Source organism: Phlebotomus argentipes, unplaced genomic scaffold (assembly GCF_947086385.1).
Source record: "Phlebotomus argentipes unplaced genomic scaffold, Phlebotomus argentipes genome assembly contig_2, whole genome shotgun sequence".
NCBI classification, from domain to species: Eukaryota; Metazoa; Arthropoda; class Insecta; order Diptera; family Psychodidae; genus Phlebotomus; species Phlebotomus argentipes.
The window spans coordinates 1975436-1998803 of record NW_026776162.1 but is presented as its reverse complement, the minus strand read 5'-3'; the positions used below and the strand labels follow the sequence as shown (position 1 = coordinate 1998803).

The window sequence follows — 23368 nt, the reverse complement described above, 5'->3', positions numbered from 1 at the left end:
TAAATATTCCAACAAGTAATATATGTGAATTACTGATACATATATACATATATATACAAGCCATATGTACCATTTTCCTACACAATCATCTCCAGAGTTCGCATTTACGAATTTCAGACTTTTATTTGCCAAAAGATGATTTTCAATAAAAGGTGTGTATAATGTGTACATACGACCCATGAACCTTCGTACATTTTTGTCTCTCGCCCACTCACGCGATGCTTGATGTGGAAAAAGAACTCAATTTCTTTCTTGTACGATTTGAATACAATATAAATTTACTGTAAACAAATATTACGATCCATTCCAACTCCCATTGTAGTCAAAGGAAGAAGTCTTGGAGCACAGAATGCTCAATATCGCTGAAAGGGTGTGCAGTAAAAAAGCTTTTACACTTGTTTTACCCTAATGGAACGATTATACTGCATTGACCATTCTCACACATGTCTCCCCTTTTTCAGTTTTCATTTCCCAATCAACAAGTAATATCAATTGATTGATTTTTATCTGCATATCCAGGAAACACACGTGTAAAGTATAAAAATCAATTTGAAGTCGAGTTTATTGTTATGGCACTTTATGGTATTTCCACCACTGTATTAAAATGACCATACTTTGTTCTGTGTATACAAATGAGATTTCGTAATTTATTATACATATGTATAGACTTTTTATAGGAAATTATGTAATTAAAATGAAAAATTTTTATATGTAGAATTGCACAGGTAAAATTCTACGAATAAATTAAAAATCGTAAAATTTCAACATGTGAAGTTGAAACGAGACAGCTTTTAAACGAGATACTTTCTCGGAATATTTTATTAAAAAAAACTCATATCATTAAAAATTTCCCAAAGCTTTCACAAACATATAAACTTTCATTATTAGCAAATAAAGAAGTTTAATTTTAAGAAAATTGCTTGAATTCCACGCAATCCACTGACAACAAATCCCACATATTTGATGTCATCCATAACCCAGCATCAATACAATATTAAAAAAAAATACCCAAAAAACGTACAGATTTTTTACAGTTTGCCCCGAAGGGAATATGAATACATGAATTAATAATGAAATCAGCATACGCAGTAACATCAAAGCTTTCATTTCTCGTAGGAAAAATTACGCAATTCTCGGTAAAGGGGAATTAAAGAAAAGAGATTTAACTGCTGTTTTACATAAAATCAAGCAGGACGTATTTACAATTACTTTTTCTCCTACAACTCCAAATAATTCGAAAGGCTATGAACTCACTAGAGTGGTTGTGTTTGCATTTCAAAGTCGAGTTTACTTCCGCAAAGAAATATTTGTATTGAACAAATCTTTCTTAAGTGTAAACACAAGTTTTCGTTACAAAGTGAAGCTGTTTCCTTTTATAAAGCATAGAAAAGGTTCAACAGTAGGGTCAAGAGGTATAGGAATTCTCGTTTCGATTTTTTTTTACAATTTATGAAAACACTGCTATTAAACTCTCACTGAATTGGTTGGTGAATGCTTACACTCTGACATTGGTAAATTAATAGTCTCTTATACAGATTTTATCCTTAGAGATTATGACGAGGATTATGGTATCCCACAGTAGGGATAATTGTGCGATAACATGCCTAATTTATTATAATAGGATGGACCGCATTCAATTCGAGAACAACTTGCACTTCAGCAAAATACTAAAACACAGAGAACAATAAGTAAATCACTGTTTTTTCCAGAAGCACGAGCACTTCGTCTTCCCCACTTATTCTTCACTTTGACTGATTTGCAAAATTATATATTCCTTCTCATCAAGTCTTTTATATCATTCTTCTGTAAATGTTGAGAAATCTCACAACCATGTTAAACTGGAAGAATCTATGAACCAACTGCCAGATTGGAAGTTGCTGCTTCATCACGAACCATGCGAAAGCTTCAGCAAAAGTCCCGATCATGCGTATTTTAGGCTTAAAGGTGGTCCTCATTCATGATATACCATCCAATTCTGATAAAATCCGCTTCGCAACAGCCAAGGCACATCTCAAGATCTCTCTTCACCTCTACATGATTCCTCCTTCAATTTTTCTATATTCTCAGGAAGTTGACACAGCTTAAAGTGCAATCCAATTCTATCATTTTTCTCCTCAATAATGATGGTGAATCAAATGGGATTTTCCATACGAGATACCATTTCAGTGCTCTTCTCATTTCAAATATATTATAGTAATGATTTTTTACGTTATAAATTATCAGTATACTTTATGAAATGATTCATAAAATATTCATATGCTCTAATGTGGTATGTGAATTGCACCAATGAAGAGGAAATTAACAGTTTCCACATCATTGGTAGGACTAACCGAATAATAATTCGCCGCGAAATGGCACAGAAACCGCTGTACACATAGTATCACAAGTTTACTTTACACCCACAGACTAATTCAACAAGAGTGTGCAATTATCAATAGCTACGCAAATCATTGCCATTAATTGCTAATCAACAATTCAGATTTTCGACAAAGCTTCTGCATCGCTGCACATTCCTATTCCTAACGGGCGAGGAAAAAGGTTGTATAATTTAAAGAGATAAAAAAAAAATTCATTCACTTTTAATTCACAACTCATTACAAGAACAATTAGCTCCATGTCAAGTTAATATACTACACAAGGTTGTTGAAAAACTACTTTGTCTTGTCAGGGAAGGCACACTTCACTTCACGAAAACATTATAAAAGTGTTTACCAAGTCAGGCGTTGGGTTCTTATATTAATTTGAAAGTATTAAATTAGATCTGATATTTGTTGATTGGTAATTACAATAAGTGAAATATGCTCTGCATTGACTGTATATTTTGAAAATTAATCCACTTAAAAATTTATTCAATTTAATTTTAATTAACGTATTTTTCCCTATTTCTTAGCGAGCTGTTTGCAGAAAAGCTTCAAGGACTCATGAATTTTGCCAGAGTAGAAGATAATATACCAGATGTACCATTTTCCTCAATTATTTTCCGCCCGTTTGTCCCTTCACTTGCTCCAATTTCTTTCGTAGTTTACAACGCTCCTGGTATTATAGCGAATCTTGAAGCCCAGAGTACTTCACCTGCAATTCCCACCTTCATTATCTACACGCTCAGAAATTGAAGGCAGGAAATAAAATTTGGAGCTAAAGTGGTGTTTCTTACATTAATTAAGTTCAATATACTGAAAAACCGTGATCCTGCTTTTCTGTATAAAACTTGCAACTAAAATCTTACTTTAAGCTCATATTTTGTCTATTTAAAGAATATTTCATGTGTTTTGAATATAATCTATTTATTTATTGCATCTACATATAATATAGACATTTCTATATACAAATCTCTGACTTTTCCTTTAAATGATAATACTGAGAAATCATTTGACAAAATCATTGATTCGTACAAACGCTACGAGACAAATGTTATCATATTTACATACATGAGGTAGCAATTTTCTATCCAAACAAACAATTGATATAGAAGAAAATACGGAAGAAATACTGGTGAATCTATAAATATTCTCTGAATGCTTCTATGTTCGAATAATGTGTATTTACATACATATACATCTCATCAAGCGCTTCAAGTGACAGTGAAAGAAGTTTTCCACTTGAATTATCTCAGATGTTGTTATGTTGTATTCACTTATCAACTACCAAATAAACTGAATATAGAATTAAAGGAATCAAGTAATTAATGTATAAATAAATCTGTATGAATTACTTTTTAATTAGCCTGATACTATAATTTTAGTTAAATATTTATACATTAATGAGAGACTATCACAATTTTATTAATTATTCTCTTAACGAGCCTTTTTAATGCGAGGAAAAAATACATAGAGTTTAAAGCACTCACCAAAATGCCATCGAACTGAAATTAAACGCGCTATTCTGGACATCCAATATTGATTTCCATAATCGTGTGATCATCAACTTGTCGCCTCTATTTTTAATTAGTCACTCATTTCCTAATTAAATAGAACTAAACACACTAAGTATAATGATATACTTTGTCGAAATTAATTCTATGTAGAGTAGAAAGAATTTTTATTAAAATGGAAATTCCTGAAAATTGCAGAAAAATTATTATTTTCGCCTTTTAAAATTATGGTATTCAGAGGAATACTGACAAGACTCAAATGAACATTAAAAATTAATATTTCCTCATGTATTACAAATTCAATTAATAATTAAATAATAAACATGCATTCGGAGAATTTTATATTTACACGAGATAATTAACCTTTAAAATTTGGCATTTTGCGCGGTTGCTGATGAGGTGTTGAATGATGTTATACCATTCACATAAATATAGAAAACAATTTTGAAATCTCAAAGCTGTGTCAATTGAGAAAATAACAAGTGAATCATTTATTTGAGTGCGGACAAAATTATGAATTAGAAAGTGCATGCAAAAATCTTTTAAACAGTAGAAACAGCAAAAATGTGTACAGATTTCTTGCTTTCATTGGTTAGTTAATGTATTGTAGAAAAAATCAAATTACTTATTCACGGAATTTCTTAACAATTTAATTATCCTGACGAGACAGCCGGGAAAAGAGCATAACGACAAGTCGTACCGCCGAGACTGTACATATGAATGTAGATAAGTCTGAAACTTGCTTGAAACATACACGTTTAGGAAGGAAGTTTGTTCATACATACATATGTTGCTATGTACGCGGACACGCTGAATGTGAAAAGGGTGTATTTGGTCTTAGACCAATACACCAACATAGTAAGCGAGTATGTGTTAAAGTTCATGACGCGGCGCTAAGTATCTAGTAATATCTACTGGGTATTTCAGTAAATACTCATTAGATATTTATAAGTTATACCGAGGCGTGGTGAAAAAATTCCTCACACGCCACATTGCTCATCGATTCATGGGAAAATTGCCCCCAAACAAGGTTCTGAATGTCGGGCAGCTTTGCCACCACCCTGTTAAACCCCCTGTTCAAACATTGATGCACGTTGCTTTGTATAAAATCGGTAAAAACTTCGCGTTTTCATTAGTTTCGTTCCATTTACGGTTGAGGTAACATCACGCTTTCTCTTGCAGGTGAAATAACGTCCTTTGCCGGTGATTGTGACTTTATCACATGGACTCTAATTTAATTCAAAACTATTTATTACTTTTCTTATCTAGTGGAATTATTGTGAAATTATCCAAAGTGAAAGTTATAGTTGTATTGAAGTGAAATAAATTCACCCATGATGGTTGAATTCTGTGAATGACAAGTTTCCCGGAAAAGTTCATTTGACACTTTTAGGTCAATTACTTACAATTACCAGAGAGAATGGCTCTTGTGAAAAATTGAAATAAATCCTCTTTAAAGCACCCAATCATTCTACAACAAATGCGCCCATTACATCATTTAATTCAATATTGTTACGAAATTGGTGAGGAATTGCCACATAGTGGCATTATTTAATTGTCAATCTACTAGCAAAAAAATTCTGTCCATTCCGGGAGAACGGGGAAATTTCGCTATTGCGTTATTGAACCAATTTATCATACAGAATCTTGCAATTCTTCGATAACCAGCGAGACTAATAAATATGTCAAATTGCCTTCTATATGTGGAATCCAACTATAAATGAAGTATTTAGAGAGTGCACTAACTCAAACTTGCATTTTGCATTCGGAATTACTTCAATCTCCCCTAGAAAGTCTGATAAATTTCCGTCGTTCACATTATTTCTCATTTCACTATTGATTTTTTTCTCCTTCGACGTAGTTTTCCGTGTTGTGAAAAAATCTATATACAGAAAAACAACTTTTCATCTTTCTGCAAAAAAAAACAATTCTCAGTGAGTTATTTATAAAACCACACGCGCTCATGAGCTGAGATCTCGAGAAAGCTTTTCCACCCTCTAGTATCAAAATATATATTATCATAATCCCTTTAGGTTTGCCCAATACAATATTATTTTAATCGGTGAAATTATGATATTCATATATTGCCTTTTCAATTATAAACCATACTTAGGGCTTACCATAATATTCTCTGTAAATTCTATAAAGTCAACAGTCGGGCATAAATCCATATAAATATGATTTATTATTGTTACCTCAATATATCGTGAATACATACAATTTGGTGAAAGTGAAAGGGCATATCATGTCACATAATTTAAATCCCTCTCGAAGAAATAACAGGGGATATGATAAAAACAGCACGTGAATAGATTTTTCTACAATCTCTTAAAGTGACTTGAAGAAATTTCCTCGAATTCTTTTCAATCTAAAACACTCCAAGAGGCTCAAGACGATATGTAGCAAACGATGTAACGTATCTAGTTCAGTCTTTGTAAGGGACAATGTCCTTTCTCCAGAATTATGAACTCCAATCAAGAGATTGAGGAATAATAATACATAAACTCGATGTGAATGTAATTTCTGATCATTGCTCATGTTATTGGTATTCTTAGAAAGATTGTACCCTCATTTTTCCACTCCCCACTGTTCAATTATCGACTACGCCATATCAATTTTGTCTTGAATGTTCAGCATGTGTTTAGTTAGACAGGTATGTAATTTTATGTGACGTATCATTCCAAAATTGGCCCAAATCACATTACGAATATCTAGAGTGTACTCTAAAAAACTTATGAGGATAATCTTTAAGCTTTAAAACCTTCTGTCTGGAACCATGTCGCAACATTCACCGCTTGTGTCTCGCCTGGAAGAAAATGTCTCCTGACATATTATTTACCTTCATGGTTACATTCTTACATTAGCGATATATTGACAAAAACACAGCACGAGGGGATCGTCAAACACAAGACCGATATCATTCAGGCATTATTAATGAAATTCTGGATAATTCATCACGAGAAAAAAACATGTTCAGCGGCGAGACTGTGGAAACGGCGAGAAAAAAAGACCCTCTAAGAAGCTTTACATTTTCATCGCGATTCTCTCTCGCTGGAAGAAAATTGCGAAGAAAATTTAGGTGTTACGTCGCTAACAATAAAATCATAATCGGTAGCAACCCCTTCAATCGATTTCACCCACAACAGTCGCCCGTGGGGGTTCGTTAACGAATTCCATTGTCTGAAGCGCGGAGTGGAAAATCGTGAGGAAGGCTAAGCCCAATTGGATGGGCGAAGCACACAAGATGTTTAGACATTCACTAAAGACATGCGGATTTTGTTTTGAAATGGGGGAAATTAGTTTGGGAAGTAACCTTGAAAATGGCACTACCCAACCGCCACAAAATTGTTCCATTCTTAAGTAATTTCACACATCGACATCCTGCCAATGGCACTCGAGGGAAAGTTGCCCTACAAAAAGTGTGAGCACGGAAAGAGTGTATGGTGAGTGACTGGCGGAAAAGTAATTGATTCGATCGGTAGTCCTCTTAATGGCACTAGAAGGAGTCCTTCGAGTGTTCACTAAAAGGGAAATAAGTATCTCATGATATTGAAATTAGAAATTCCATTTTCTCCGCCTTCTGCCACCCTCTTGAGCGCCACTTAAACATTCATTTCCCATCAATAAACCAATTGAAAAGTGCATTTCCCATGGAACTTTTCCAGCTCGAGTGTAAACAAGAGATATTCTATTTCTGCACCAAATGCTGAGAATTGTCAACCGACAATGACGCAGAACAACGGCAATGCCTCCAGCAGTGGTGGCAGTGCGTCTTCGATGTGTTTAACGCCCGCCGAGGAGCACTTAACAGTAAGTTCTCCCGTTTAATTACACTAATGGAGGGAAAACGGGAATCAACTGATGATGTATCGTGAAAGGTGGCCGTTCGCATCCGCCCATCAAGTGAGTCCAACGAGCACAAATGTGTACATGTGACGTCGAAGAAAACTCTACTCTTTGATGATGGAAGCAAAACGAAACCCATGAAGTATGTTTATGATAACGTCTTTGGCGAGGATTCAAGTCAGGAAGACGTGTATGCAAAAACTACCGCTCCACTCGTGAAAGACGTCCTCAGTGGCTTGAATGCCGCGGCATTTGCATACGGAGCCACGGGTGAGTCGAGTCATTTGGCAATATAGCAGAAATTGTGTAATGCTAAACTGACACGCCATTCCAGGATCGGGAAAAACACACACAATGCTGGGTCCCAATCCCAAAAAAGCCGCAACACCACAAACAGAGAGCACTCCCAAGGCAGTTGCCGACCAGCAGAACGACGGGCTGATGGTGCGAGCAATTGCGGAAATATTTGAATTTGTCGAGAAATCCGAGACCCCTGAAGCCATTCGGGTAAGTCTGCAGTCAGAAAAAACGACTTTCCCTAAGATTAAGAAATACAACTAGCGAGAGTAATGCCTGACTCAAGTTACATCCTAATTTTCGTCCCAATCAGAGTGAAATGTGCATAAGAATTTCCAAGATTATTAATGGTAAAGGGATTTTTTCTGAGTATAACTGAAGTAGCTTCCTGTTCTTTGTAACCTTTCTCGCCACAGGAAGGAGTCAAAGACATGAGGACTATTCAAACATTTCTTCCCTTAACTGGCAAATTTTTGTGGCAGAGAAATGCTTTAAACTCCCAACCCAGTAAGAAAATATACAAAGGTTAGAGCACTGACAAAGCAGCTTTCCTCTCACATTATATCTCTTCTGAAAAATCCTGGTAATATTTAAATTATTCACAACAAAATTCCACACAAAGAATGAGTGCTTGTGGCATCGTGCAAAAAAGTGTCACTACTTATTGTCAACTTATCATCACTATTCCCCGTGAAAAGTTTTTCTCAAGAGAGTTGAAAGTTGGTTTTGAAAGTTTCACAATAAAACCGTCGTAAAAGCAGTTTTTGTGATCTTCAAAAAAAAAACAGTCACCAAATGTTTATAAAAAGTATCCAGGACAAGATTTAGGGAATATTGAGCAAAAATAAGTTTAGTAATTAACCATAATCTATTGAAATCCCTCTTTTCGGTTTTTCCTCTTTCTCTCTCCCTTGATTATCTCTCAAATCACTTTGGAAATGGAAGAGGAATTAGAGTTTAAGCTTCCATCACGGTACAAATTTACGAGCTAGAAAAACCTCAACCTAATCGATTTTTATCCCACATAAATCTCTAATTTATCCTGAAAATTTGGAAGTTGTGTAACAAAAACACCCCCAGAATATTTACTGAAGGTGGAATTTCTCAATGATCTCTTAATTGCCAAGTTGTTTTCTTCTTACTTTTGGGTTTTCCATTAACAAGTTGAAGCGAGTTGCACGCGCGTTGTGTAAATTATTTACATTTGCTTTTATATTCACATTCAACACTTTCATAACAACACTTTTTCAACGCTGGTATAACTTTTCTGTAACTTCCCAAGAAATATGCAATTTACATTCATATTTTGCAGTCGATATTTATCAATTGATATGAAAATAATTTTTATCGCAATAACTGAGTATTTCCTATGATTTCTGGCCAAAGCCATTCACAGATGCCTTATAACATACTCCTATTCAATGGCTTCCCACGCTCTCAACTCTTCATCGTTACACAGAAGTCTCTTGTGAAAGGAAATCTCGAGTCAATGTAAGAGCGATATGAGCAATTTTCAGAATGTTGCTGACAATATGACTTTCTTGGAGCTGCATGATAAGTTGCTGGAAGCAATCTGAGTCCAGTGCACGTTAGCATCATTTTTGCTCCATTATTCCTGGCACGCGATGGTCTTTACGACACCAGCTCGCTTCAAAAAGCTCCGGAGAGAGTGCCGTAAATGCTCCACTCTCGGAACCATTTAGTGGCGATATACAAAGTTTTGCACAAACATGAACAACATTAGCCCAATTCACGTGGGAGTCCCAAAGTGGGAATTAGCATGAGAAATTGAGGCAGTTGAATCGTATAGTTTAGAAATCAACTCTTGGCATCTTCTGTCCTAAAAATTCAACCATTAACCCCATGCTTGAGGCTCTAAATACAAATAATAGTTATTGTCCGATGGTATCTTCAGTTAAATTGTCGTAATTAATCAGTAAAAACACTCACATAAATTATGAATGGACGGTAATGCCATTAGACTTATTTTCTATCGATTCACAGATACAAATGAAATATTCAAGAAAACAACTCCCACAAATTGAAGAAGCTTACAGGTTGTATTCTCACTTTCATATTCAATACATAAATATAATATGCGCATAGACACGTGATGTGTGAATTTGGAGACATAGATGAAGCGAGGACTACAGCTAATCTCATATAATCCAAAGCCCCATTTTATAATACGATACCAATGATGAATGTTTGCTGTGGTGACACCAAAGTGTATTACTAGGGAGAATTGTAAAACGTGCCTCTGGCAAAAACTCTTAGCTTTTATTAAAAAAATTGAGTGTAAAAGATGGGAGAGAAAAATAGCAAATGGAAAAAGTAGCATGTTCGAAAGAATCTGTTGAATTCTGTCATTTATTTTGCGAAGGAAATTCATTACCATCGTTCCAGTTTTTTTTTCGAAAATAGGAAACTGAAACCCTGTCGAAGTTTCACTTTCTCCCGCATTCAATTTGTCGGGCATAAAATCGATGTGGGAACACAAACATCCGACATTTCCCAACGAAAGTTACTCGTTAAAGTTTATAGATGTGTTCATGGGTAGAAATATTGCTAAGCGGTATTAAAGTTTTTGCTTATAGCGTATATAGTATTTTCGCTTTCGTTCGCGCCACTCGTAATCCAATCTCTCATACAACATGTCTAAGTAATCAGAAACAGGTGATTGGAAATATTGAGCAGTTCCATTCATGAGTCCATATTGAGCACAGAAAAAACTCTTTATCAAATTTAAAGAGAAAAACCTTATGTATTTACGGATTGAAGATTTATTCAACAGGTAGAAGAGTTCTGTGAATTTCAAACACTTTTGCAGAAATGATTCAGTCAAAACGAAAGTTTTTGCGATTCTGGAATCTCTGTAAATCGCTTTTGCCTCCCTAAAAGCGAATTTCTAAATATATGTTTAGGTACACCCATTGATTTCAATGATTTCTACTAAAAGCATATTACTATGTGTTTGGATTTAACCTTCAACGTTGATAAACTTATGTAATGTAAAAGCCAAATTTTCCTTAATTTATGTAATTCTCGCAAGCTTAAACTCTTTCACTGTCAATTAAATTCTGATGCTCATTTCTCTAGTAATCCCGAGACACTCAACTTAATAATCAATTTAATTCTAATTAATTCGTACGAAGTAAATGTTGATTCAGTTTGGAATGAATAAATTAATTTTACACATGTATTAATTCTAACAAGCTTTCGTCAAAGGTAGCATCTATTTGATAAAGCAATTTTTCAGAAAATATCCGAACAATACAGTGTTTCATCCACCTAAACAACCATGAAAATCTAATAAATTCTCTTACGAGTGTTCTTCACACAAATTGCGAAACAATAAGCTTAATTGTCGCCAATGTTCTTATTATAGTCTATTGAATAGTTTAGGAACTCCACGCTCAATGTAATGCTGTTTTCATGTTTTAATCAAGTCATTTAACCCAAGTTCTTATTATCACGTGAATAGTTCTATTATTTTAAATTATCCACTGTGAATTTTACAAAGCATCCTCTACAATCTCCGCTCGCTGTTTATTCACTTAATTGTTTGTGGTGCAAAACAGTAGGATAAAGTTGACTCTCAAGTGTATAATAGCAAGGATTTCGCACCATATAGTGTGCTAAACTCACAACACTCGCAGGTAAAAGGAGAACTTGCACAGGAGTGCAAGTAACAATGCATTAAAAGAGCTTCTTACATAGTGAAGCCATAATTAATATTTTCACACGAATTGCATGACCTCATGCCTTCAGAAGACTTTCACACTGAAACTCTGTCCATGTGAAGGGAAATTTATAAAATATTTCCGAGGAAAGTTTATCAGTTTGCATGTAATCTGCATGACTACCCACACTACCAGGATATTCAATTTGCAAAAGTTTCTCCTATATGTATTTCGGTGCATTTACTGTGTGAAATATATCGTGCCAAAGTTTTCTAGCACATTCTGAGGTCATTTCGCAAAACGGTGCCTTTTGTACTTCAATAATTAATTTTAATTGCTATCAAATGCTCACACTAAGTGTGAGCTTGCATGTTTGTTGAATTGCATTCCATATTGACACTGTTGCCCCTTCAGTGTCTCCTTGACCACGGACTCGGCCACAAAGAAGGACATTCAATTATTTATCGCATGACACCTCTCGTTTTTCCCACCCACAACCAAAAACACTCGCCCATTTTCTCCACCTGGCAGTGCGATGGAATGCCAGAGACAAAAGCATGGCGTTCCTTCGCGCAGAAGGCAATAAATATACCCAAGAGATGTGACTCTGCCGGGAAATTCGCATTTCCCAAGCAATTTCTTCTAGCATATATGCAAAGTGTATTACAATTGTAAATCGAAACAATGTGCAATTTCAGAAATAACATGTGATATTATAGAAAAATTCCACGCAATTTATAAGCAGTTGTGATGAAGAACTGAATTGACAATATCACAAATTTTTCTCAGAAAACACACACCTCTAAGCCTTAGAGACATTTTTCACCAACATGATTAAGCATTCGAGGTGTTCTCTCCATTTCTCACCGCATTTCGAACCACTCAACACTATAACGAGCAGAAAATAAAATGTATATCATAAAGTAGACTTTCCTCGCATTTCCGCTTCGAGTAAAAAGCTCCAATTAACAAACTTATCGAATGAGTTTTCACATTCCACACGAATCTGAATAGAAATTTATTCAAAGGAATTATTGCCAAGGGTATTCTCAAAGAATCCCTTTTATTCGCCTCTGAAAAGGAAAACGAAGAAAGAGAAATGACGAGAATTTCACTATCGCCCACAATGAAACTACCTTGTACAGTAAAGTGCGGAATATCAGAAACGAGTGAAACATAGAATAGCACCTGAGACAATTTGTTAAGGGAAATCTTCAGCGTGAAGAGGTTTTAGAAAAAGGCGCAAAAGCTGCCCTTGAACTGACGATTATTCCGGAAATGTGCTCCCAACGCCAAAAAAGAGCGAAAACGCGGGGGTGGATGGCGTGAGTGATGAATGAAAGACACCCACACCAAGTGACCGTCTTCTCTTCACACAACATGCCCCCAAATGAAGTCACTTTCACGACCCATGATCGATTGGATCTCTTAATTTAGCGCCTCTTGTTTGCTCACACAAATTTGCTTTCTGCCCCCTTTCCAGGTGTCTATCTCCTACCTCGAAATCTACAATGAGCTCATCAGGGACCTGCTGCAGCCTGGCGGCCCACTTGAGCTGCGGGAGGACAATCGTGGAGCGAGAATCACCGTGGCGGGATTGTCTGAGGTGACGACCACGCAGAGGCATGAGGTGATTTCGCTGCTGCTGAAGGGGAACAAGGCCAGGACAATGGAGCCAACAGGCTCCAACCAGACGTCCTCTCGCAGTCATGCTCTCCTCAGTGTCACAGTGACACAGTCTTCAGCCTTGGGCACCAAGCAGGGAAGGCTCTTCCTCACAGACTTGGCGGGCTCTGAGCGCGCCAAGAAGACCAAGAACAGGGGCAAACGGTTGCAGGAAGGAGCTCATATCAACAGGAGTCTCTTGGCTCTGGGGAACTGCATCAACGCCCTGTCTGGAGGAGCTCGCTACGTGAACTACAGAGACTCCAAGCTCACGAGACTCCTCAAGGAAGCCCTCAGTGGCCATTGTCGCACAGTTATGATCGCTCACGTGGCGCCAGAAAACCGTCATCGTGACGAAACCAAGAATACTCTGGTTTACGCCAATCGAGCGAACAACATCACGACTCGGATGCAGAATCCTGAGCTCCTCATGGAGGAAACCAGAGAATTTCCCACCACGCACTACCAGAATTTGGTGACAGAACTCAGGGAAGAAGTGAATAGGCTCAAAACAAAGATGCTAACGGAGAGACCACGCTCTGGAGCGGCTCTCAAGATTGATCCTAATGACGAGAAGAGAAAGACAGAATTGCGCTTCCTACGGGAACAGATTGTTCTCACATTCAAGCAACAGATGAAGCTCAGGAGACGTCTCTTGGAGGCTGAAAGTCACGTTATGGGTCTGGAATTGGATGCTGAGAGACAGCATATGATCATTTCTCACTGGCAAGGAAGGATGGGAAAGTTGTATGACGCCCAGAATGACAATGGTAAGTTTGTTAACGCTATAAACTCTGAAAATTTCACACATATCACATAGTCTGGGAATAAATATGAAAGTTCTCTTGTAAAATAAGAAACAAGAAGTTGTGGGAAGAACTTCCCTTTACAAATGACAACTTGGCTTACCGCGAGAGTGTAAATTGACAATTCGTGTTATTACACTTCTACGGAAATCCAAATTTAATTCCCAGGTTTCACTTTGAGTCTTTTGCAGAAAGTTTATTAATTAGCACTCAGTGAGAATATCGCTTGATGCTCAAATACAATGTTGAGATGTCAATTAATTTTCCACTTTAGAGTCACACAAATCACCAAGATTTTCTTAGAATTGTAACAACAAAAATTATTTTACTGTGCATTTTGGAATTCTTCATGTTTCTCGAATATGATTAAACCGAAATTAGTCTACCGAAAATCATTTTACCGTGTCTCTACACATTTTGCCGAGGGCTGAGAAATGTGATGTATAAATTAATTGAAAAATGAAACGTGGAAGATTCTAATTTACATTTGTGGCTTTCGGCAAATTCTATCCCAAAATCCATCGATGGATTGCTTGAATTTCAAGTGGGATCAATTGTGGCATGAAAATTTTAATGCTCAAATTGTTTTGTAAATTAGAATTATCACCTATTGTAAGAGATGTATCCTTAATTAGAAATACTTTGGCAATTAGACTGCATAATTTCATATATGAAATAATTTCAACTCACCGTTAATTAGTCACAATACTCAGTTAATCACTGTGCTGTAAATTCCCCTTTGCCATTAACTTGCATTCTCCTTTGTACTTGTCTGCATTGAATAGAAGCTGAATCCGAAGGTAGCACAGCCATTCGGTCAGCCTGGAGCGAATTGGCGGCAATTGAGCGAGAGATGAAGCGTTATAAGGACATTGTATTGGCCACAGAGCAGGATTTGGAGCTGTGCAGGCAGAAGGGCGTTGCATTGGAGGATGAGCTCCCAGAGAGAATCAGCAGTGATGAGGAGCGTGAATTGCTAGGGCTCTTGTGTCGTGTGCACGAATTAGAAGCTGACAAGGTGTCACTCCAGGCCGAGAGATTAGCACGCCAGGGTGAATTGCGGAGGCGAGATCTACAATTATTGAGGGCTGAGCGACAAAGACGTCTCTGTGAGGACATTATCAGCACGCAAAGGCGGCTCATCGAAGGTAAGACGGAGTAATTAGGCAGACCCACTTGCAACTGGCACACAACTCCTCCAGACGATTGATATCTGACCCCAATTCCAGAGGGCAAATTGGAGCTTCCGCCGGAACTCAAGGACATGTATGCGCTGTATCAGCAGGAAATCCACGCGAGCACCTACACCAGCTCGGGAGCCACTCCGTCCACCGCCGCGGGCTATGATGGAAAACTGCCCCCAATCTACAAACGTCGCACGCCGCCCAGCTCCAGTTCCGGCTCTGACTGGTCTCCAACGCCTCTGACAGGCAGCCGACCCGCTGACCCCACGACAGACGGCCCAGATGGACTGATGGGCCCTCCAGTGGGACCCAAATTGCCCCTCATTCCAGGACGAACGCGCTCGCTACGGTGAGTAAATTAATGCAATTAATGGGGAAATCAATTTACAGTCAATCAATAAAGCACTGATGGAAATCCGAAACTATACTCTTTGCTCTTCTCATCTTCCAACCGTGCTTTGTGATTTAATAAATCCATTTGCCAAACTTTAACAGTGAACAATTAACAATTAATTATTAATTGGCACTTGCGTGAAAATTGAACTTTAGCGAGAACCGAAGTGGAGATCATCAGAGTACGTCGAGTGAGGATTAAAGTGCTCCCACACATGATTACCTCGCGGGAACATCGGCGGGAAATTCCAGATAAATTCAACTTTGCGTGATAATTCCTCGTTTAAGTACGACCCCCACAGAACTCTCGCCATGCTTTCGCCGATACATCGCCGCGGGGTTTGCACAATTAGTACAATAAGCTGGGGCTTTTCATAGAATGTTTGGCCCCAAAACCAATGAGAAAGTTGCAGGCAAACATCTGTGGTGTATGGGGAGAAAGAATAAATACCATCACAAATACTGAGTTGAGACATTTTTGTGGTTCGAGGAGGACGAAGAAACTAATCAATTGATCATTAATTCAATTTGGGGTGGGGCCACACTGCGATGAAACAATTGTACGTATACGCCCGCTCCAAATGAACTCGTTCAGTGACAGTGGAAGCGTTCTTCTGTGGACACGAGTCACACCATTCAACCCCATAAACATTGTGACAAATGTAGCACTTCTGGGATAATTTGCTCCATTAATGGCACGATACAACCACGTGGCGAGACTGCGAAGTCTCCTGCTCTCCTCTGACTTCTTTCCGCATCAATCGTTTAATTGAAAACTTTATTACTCTTATGACATTTATTGCTCAGCTCTGCTATTTGTATAAAATATCTACTAATTGTAAAAACTTGATAAAGCAATTCTCATATGCTGTAATCTCTCCTGTTTGTCCACCCCATCCACCTCTATATGTAGTGAAAAATTTATGTTGTACAAGATTACGCGCTATTTACGATATATTGAAAATGTTATTGTATTTCAAATATTTTCTGTTATCTTTATGATATAGTTTTGAATTTGTTGCTCTATTTTGGAGAGGATTATTTTCACCATAAAAAGAAATTTAAACACTATATATAATATTGTTCAGCTAATCATGACAAAGGTCAAAATTGTTTCGTCTCTGCAGAAATGCACCAATTTAGTATAGTTAAAACAGTAGTATTAGAACTCTATTGGGCAAATGAAAATTAATTTTATTCTCCACGTAATTTAATAGACTTCCCCTCAAGAAAGCCCCAAACAGAAAGGAGAGAAGCTTTTAGTCTGTTTCTGTGGACGTTGCAAATTTAATTACCTTTCTCATTTTTCTCTCATGTAAACGTCTCCATAGACAAACAATAAATATTTATCATTTAATACTAGTCTTTATCAGATAATAAGAGTCTATGTGTATAGTATATGTAGAAATAAATGTATAGAATAAAATTGAATAATACATTATATAATGCAGTTTAATTTAATCAGTATCGCCTACACTTCGCCCAAAGGAAGGATGCTCACCTCAGGCCTAATTCATCATCAATTTTTGATATAACTTCCCTCCTCATCATCCTATTAAGTCAATGCAAATAACTTTACAACTCCTCCGCATGAAATTCTCCTAACAATGCAAAAAGGTTATTAATCTACAGCACAAACACATGCGCGCCCTCTTCTCTTTGCTACAATTTAATTTCCAAGTAAAATGTAATAGCCATTAGAAATATAGTTACTCATACAGCGTATCCCATACTTTACGTACATTTAGCTTTCTGTAGGTAATACCAGAGAAGTGAGAAATACAAATTGTAGTCATTTTTTGCTTGACCTAAACATCATTTACTAAACGTGTACCTGATTGCAACGAAAAACAGAGACTGTGCAATGCATAGCTCACCAAATTAGCCCCAAGAGTGCTTCAAGGCTTAAACGCACGGCTCCACGTAATTCCCAGGAAATAATCCAGTGACGCCATCCATAACGCCCTGTACAAAGGGAGAGAGAGAGAGATGAGGTACATGCATAAATCACATTAAATACTGTCGAAAGCGTACGCTAACTCTCAATTACTCCATCACATACGGTACTCATGTCACATTTACACTCTTTGCTACTCTCTGATTGCTCATGAATGGAAATATACACACCCACTTAATAATCTACCTATTGAAACACAATACTTCCCAGCCACTTCTTCAACTCACACGACATTCTCTCTAACGCTTTTAATTTTTAATGTGCCACTCGGAAGTTCGTACCATTTCCCATAACAACCCCCAGTGAAAGTCAAGCAATACCCAAAAAAGCCCGAGAACGCAGCACATCAATTTTATCACATTACTTCGCCTCCCTTCCTCTCACACTTACTCAAATCTGAAGAAGATTTTAAGCAACAATTATCAGCATTCCAAAGAATACAACGTATTATGGATAAATCCTCAGAGACACACCGAAGTTGCCCAAAATGAAAAGCTTTCACGAAATATTTTGCATAGAATGCGAAATACGAACATTCTAAATATATACGTATATATACCTCTGAGGTACATACTTTTTCATTCTATCCCCCTCTCGTTCTCAAAAACTTTCCGGACTCTTACATTCTCCACTCTCTCTTAATTCTATATTGTGATTTAAATATTCATATCATCATGTTTGCAAATATATGTATTCAATTCAATATTATACTTGCACAGAGGTGTTGAAGTCACAGTGTATTAGGTTTAAAAAGGGATTTGTAAATTACCAGAATATAAGGGGAGAAGCATGTCAGTCAAAATTTCCCCAAAATATGTTACTCGGCGTGCAAATTGATAAATTAAAGTGATTTTAATATTAAAACTGGGGGAAAAAGGTGATAAAAAGAAAGCAACAGTTGGTAATAACACAGTTCCACTGACACATTGAGCACTTCCTGTGCAGAAAAAGCAATTTCCTTGCATTCACGACACCAACTCTCATCATCAATTGGCTTGATATTTCTCAAAAATTAAGCTCACTTTTAAATCCCTAGCAAAAAAATACTATTTCATTGTGTGAAATATTCTTCGCTACTCATCTTCTTCCAAGGATCACACTTTCATTCAGCTTGACTTATTGCTCTCCATGGAAGCTAAATTGATAGAATTTTACAACTTTCTAATATTATCACATGTACTTTGTGGATAAAAGTAGGTACTTAATCTTCTATGTGGGGGACTTTTTTCCAAAAAAAACGCACCAGCACTTGAATGTGCGCTCCAATCTCTCCGACATCCCCATAAAATCCTCATGGATGTTCAGCACTCATGGGGATAATCGGGCAAGGAAGTGTTTAAAGGGAGAGAGAGAGAGCATTAAAGGCACCATTGTGAAGGTGAAAACTGGAAGTTAATGATGCGGCAATTGTCTCATTGACACTGAAGATAATGGTCATCATCAAGCCTTGATTGGGACGGCGAATCCCATAAAGTCTCAAGCTCTTTAGGAGGTAAATTAATTGACCATTCACCGCCTATCACAGGGATTTCATCTCACGACAATGCGCAATGAAAAGTAAAGGCTCTCCTGAAAAATGCAATTTCACTCATTATGCGCAAATTCTCATAAAGAAAAAAAAAGAGAATAAGTAGAGAGTTCTAACGGTCCATAATTCTCACTCACTCTCACTCAGTCTAGTCACTCTTTCATCATAAATAAAGGTGTAAAGGTGGAGGGTAATTCGTCTATGTCCCATCGTGCTGTTGCCCAACAAAAGCGTCCCCTTTCAGGCCATTTTTCTCCACTTCCATATTTCCTTTCGGAATCCCTGGAACGCTTATAGCCTTAGCAACGCGCCATTCACATCACCATTGCCCATCACTTGGTCTCCAGAAGCCAATTTTCTCGTTTTTTCCCTCTCTCATCCGTATCACCACTTTCAAGATTCATACTCATAACATCGCTTACAGTCTACACACAGAGTGCGATAACAAGAATTTTCCTCTTGTCCTAACATCAGTTACATAAGAAGACACAATCTCTTTGTTATTATTCTAATTATTTGCTAACTTATTACAAAACCCTTTCACGTGTGATCAAATCTTGTTACCGAACCCTTGACGGAAGAGGATAAATATTAGTTACTCACCTCCCACCAGCCGTCATCGTTCTTCTTGAGCACATAAAGCACTGAACTCTCCTGGAAGCTCAATTCGTCATCTTTATCAGCATAGTAATCGTAAATGGCGACAACTGAAAACATTATTTCAATGTAACTCATTATTCTCTATTAATTAACATCTCTTGTATTATGAGCATATCCTCTTATCTCCGCCCCATTTTGTTTTTGAACTCTGCCACACAACGCGTGCAAATGAGCAAAATAATTGACTCCTCACCTTTCTCAATGTAGTTCTTCGGCACCCAGCCGGGGAGGTTCTGATCCTCGGGCACAATGGGCGCCAGCGGCCCCTGCGATGTGCGCGGCCGACCAAAGTCCGAGTGCTCAGTCTCCTCTGGCGGCGGAGGCGGCGGCAAGGGTGGCGACTGCGAGCCAGGTCGATTGCGACTCAGCGTGTGCATTCCAATGTGTCCGGGACCTGGATGTCCATGATCTGGCATGTCATGAGTTATAGTTAGTGGTGAGGGAGGCGCTAATGAACGACATGAAATCACATTGCAAATGATTTATGCTATTGTGACTGACTCACGATTGTATATCATGGGACTTTTTGCTCCTTTTGCAAACATACAAAAATATCCATTACACAAGGACATGGAAAGTTCCCACTCAAAATTCCCGACGAATTTGTCACAAATATTGCTATAAATTTGGAGATTTCGTCAAAGGGACACCCACGCGTGCGTCTAAATCTATTCAAAGGATGTACTTTCTGCGTGACTTCCTAAGAAAACATCCTGTAATTAGAGCTTAAAATTTAATAACACCTTACTCTCGAGAATAATTCACTACACCAGTAACCCTTCAACTTTCCTTAAACCCCACCCTTTCAGATCATCATTATGAATTCATGTCATCCCTGTGGTCGGTTCAAACTTACTCAAGAACATTACTAAGAAAAAAAACGTTCAGCTTGTGTACTTTGGCCTCATGTAATAAATCTTCTTCGCCAATGAACAAAAAAATCTATATCGGCACTAACAGAACTTTTCCTAATGAGTCTTCTTCAGTAACCCACGGCAAGACACAGAAAAAGTTCAAGGCTCGGTTTTAAACTTTTCTTGTAGATAAAGTATATAAGAATGCGCTTTTATTGAAAAGGTTACAGAATAAAGAATTATATTAATAGCCTTCCTGTGCATAGACGAGAGATAAATGAATATGGAATGCGCACAGAAATAAATCGGTAACGATCTATAAATATTTCTGCGTTTGCACATGTTAAATCAAATGCTACTTTGAGTCTAAATCAGAAGAGAATCCTACAAATAGAAAATAATGTTTAATTTAATTAAAATTTGAATTATTAAATCATTACACGTGCTACAATCAAGCAATGCAAAGAGGTTACTATGGTGAAATGTCACCGAATCATTTTTACGCAAATTAGTCCATCAAAGGAATTTAATAAAACCCCTTAATTAGTTGAATATTCAGCATTCTCCTAAAACCACCGATTTTGTGGTTTAGCGGTGTGCTAAGCAGTTTAGACTTCCCAGCTTTATTGCTTAAATATAGCTATAATCCGCGAGTTGCTGAGCTGCTTTATCATGCAAAGGCATCGTGGGAGTGAGCAGAAAATCCCATGACACAAATACTCTGTCTGGCACTTACGCGGCATGCTGTTCCTGTCGTCGAACACGGATCCTTGCGGCGTCGGCATGGGATGCACCATTCCCACCTGAGGAGCGTGGATGTGCGTTGCAATTTGCTGGCTCGGCGGCATCGGTAGAGCGCTATAGCCTGGCCCGCGCTCCGCTGGCGTTCTCCTGGGATGACCCACTGGATAATTGGGAGCGTAATGTGACGGAACCTGTGCCAAATGAGAGATTAGAGAAGTTCAAGAGCGTGTCTAAAGGGTAATTACTTGAGGCGGCACGACAACTGGTGGGGTTCGATATTCGCGAGAACTCTTGCCGAGAGTTCCAGTGCTTCCGGCAGCCTTTCCCAGAGTCCCAGTGTTGCCGCGACCCATTTGGGGCGGAGTCGGCGGCTTGGTCGTGGGCGGAGGACCCACAGATGTGTTCACCACACCCATGGACTGAATGGAACTCTGACTGGAACCTCGATGCTTCTGCTTCATGGCGGCATGAACTGAGGCCACTCCGTGGCCAATTTCATCCAAGAGACCGTAGTCGATCTGCTTCCGGACGTACTTGATGGGCTTCTCCGGGTTCATTGGCGCCACAATCTTGTACTGGCGCGCATTCACTTTGTTGGCCGTCAGAACGCCAATCTCCCTGTAAAACAAGTCAAGCATTACAGATGAAATCCACCCACTAGCAATCTCCAGCTGCTGAAATTCACCTCCTGGCCACCTTCTCTTTGTGAATAGTGACAGTTTGTGCAATGTGGTTCATTTGTGACTCCATTTCGGCTAATTGTTGCGCTTGCAGGTCCAGCAGCTGGAGATAGTTGTAGGCCAGCGTGTTGATTTGATATGCCACACTGGCCAGAGACTGAGTCGTGTAGTTCTTCGTCTCTTCGAGGGCAGCCTTCTTGTTCTCTGACCTACAAAGCAAATCACACGGATCAGACAGCTAGAATCTCACCACTCTCAGCACCTCATGCACAATCACCTGTAGTAGGTGTCTTCGCAGTACTCAGCCACCCGCTCCAGGTTCGTGAAGCTCTCCTTCAGGTTCTGACGTCCGTCCGGAATGTCTGTGCGAATCAGCGAAGCCAGTTCATCCATGATGTTCTCACTGCCCATAACACTCTGGTGCTCCTGATAGGTTGAATCTGCAACAAGGGGAGAAAATGAGGATGTTTGGACTCCTTTCCGCTCAATCACGGGGGATTAATTGGCAATTATGGGTGCGGAAGAGGCAATTTAGGTGCCGCGCACTTCCATCGGCTTTCCACCTCAAATACCACAGAAAAGCACCAAACTGCAACTCACTCACCAGTATTGTATGAATATCTATTCATAATACGTAAAATAAATGGAATAAATATGAGAAATAATTGTAAATTTTGAGAAAACTAAACACATCTCTTCACTGCGAGAGCCTAGAATGACACACCATTGAAATTCTATGTTCTCGTGAGGAAACATCGAAATCCAGGGTCGGCAGCAAAATCTCACCCGATTAGACTTTCCCGCTTCTGACTTTTTGAATTTTTGCCTCTACCCCAGAGATAGCGATAATTGCCAAGAGAAAAATTATAATTAAATTTCTGTTTTCCTCTCATTTTTAAAGCAAATTAAATTATTACTTTTTATGGAAAAAGTTAACCAACGCAAAGCTAATTGAATTAAAGCAATGAACAGCGCATCACATTAATTGCTGGAAGCCATTAAGGGTAATCAATTAAAAAGTTGCTAATTTGTCTGTACAAACCGTATAAACTAACATTCATACCTTGTGACAAATTTCCTGCCAAGCCACAAGAGTTTCTGATGGGAAAATTGCACTTGTTTCGTCGGTTTTCAAGCGAGTTTTGCACCTCATATCGCTTTCGCGACGCTCCCACGGTTGATATCAATTTCCTGGCAAGA

General features: G+C 38.2%; 2 protein-coding genes across 3 annotated transcripts; one reads left to right on the top strand and one right to left on the bottom strand.

Annotated features, from left to right (window-relative positions):
* The first annotated feature begins 5361 nt into the window (after positions 1-5361).
* On the top strand, positions 5362-15995 carry LOC132263818 (kinesin-like protein KIF19). The gene is made up of 9 exons (XM_059763814.1): positions 5362-5394; positions 6431-6524; positions 7537-7681; positions 7750-7987; positions 8052-8224; positions 13181-14132; positions 14954-15316; positions 15398-15701; positions 15902-15995. Exons 3-9 carry the CDS (start codon positions 7598-7600, stop codon positions 15945-15947), a joined length of 2160 nt encoding a protein of 719 aa, XP_059619797.1. The 5' UTR covers positions 5362-5394; positions 6431-6524; positions 7537-7597; the 3' UTR covers positions 15948-15995.
* Positions 15996-17402: 1407 nt separating this feature from the next.
* LOC132263828 (abl interactor 2) lies at positions 17403-22890 on the bottom strand. 2 transcript variants are annotated; one of them, XM_059763825.1, is made up of 9 exons: positions 22773-22890; positions 22446-22608; positions 22174-22377; positions 21734-22106; positions 21481-21679; positions 20084-20338; positions 19834-19937; positions 17580-17710; positions 17403-17497 (listed from the first exon to the last, which is right to left on the bottom strand). In XM_059763825.1, the coding sequence occupies exons 1-8, from the start codon at positions 22795-22797 to the stop codon at positions 17651-17653; spliced, it is 1383 nt and encodes a 460-aa protein (XP_059619808.1). In that variant the 5' UTR covers positions 22798-22890; the 3' UTR covers positions 17403-17497; positions 17580-17650. The 2 variants fall into 2 exon arrangements, with proteins under 2 accessions (XP_059619808.1, XP_059619815.1); XM_059763832.1 differs by lacking the exon at positions 17403-17497 and having other exon boundaries at positions 17598-17710; positions 20084-20299.
* Positions 22891-23368: the final 478 nt, after the last annotated feature.

Coding starts and splice junctions, on each gene's coding strand:
- LOC132263818 (XM_059763814.1), top strand. CDS start 7,598: ATGACGCAGAACAACGGCAATGCCTCCAGCAGTGGTGGCAGTGCGTCT. Junction 7,988..8,051: donor ATTTGCATACGGAGCCACGG/GTGAGTCGAGTC, acceptor ACGCCATTCCAG/GATCGGGAAAAACACACACA. Junction 15,317..15,397: donor GCAAAGGCGGCTCATCGAAG/GTAAGACGGAGT, acceptor CCCCAATTCCAG/AGGGCAAATTGGAGCTTCCG.
- LOC132263828 (XM_059763825.1), bottom strand. CDS start 22,797: ATGAATAGATATTCATACAATACTG. Junction 22,609..22,772: donor TAGATATTCATACAATACTG/GTGAGTGAGTTG, acceptor CCCTTGTTGCAG/ATTCAACCTATCAGGAGCAC. Junction 19,938..20,083: donor GAAGAACTACATTGAGAAAG/GTGAGGAGTCAA, acceptor TAATGTTTTCAG/TTGTCGCCATTTACGATTAC.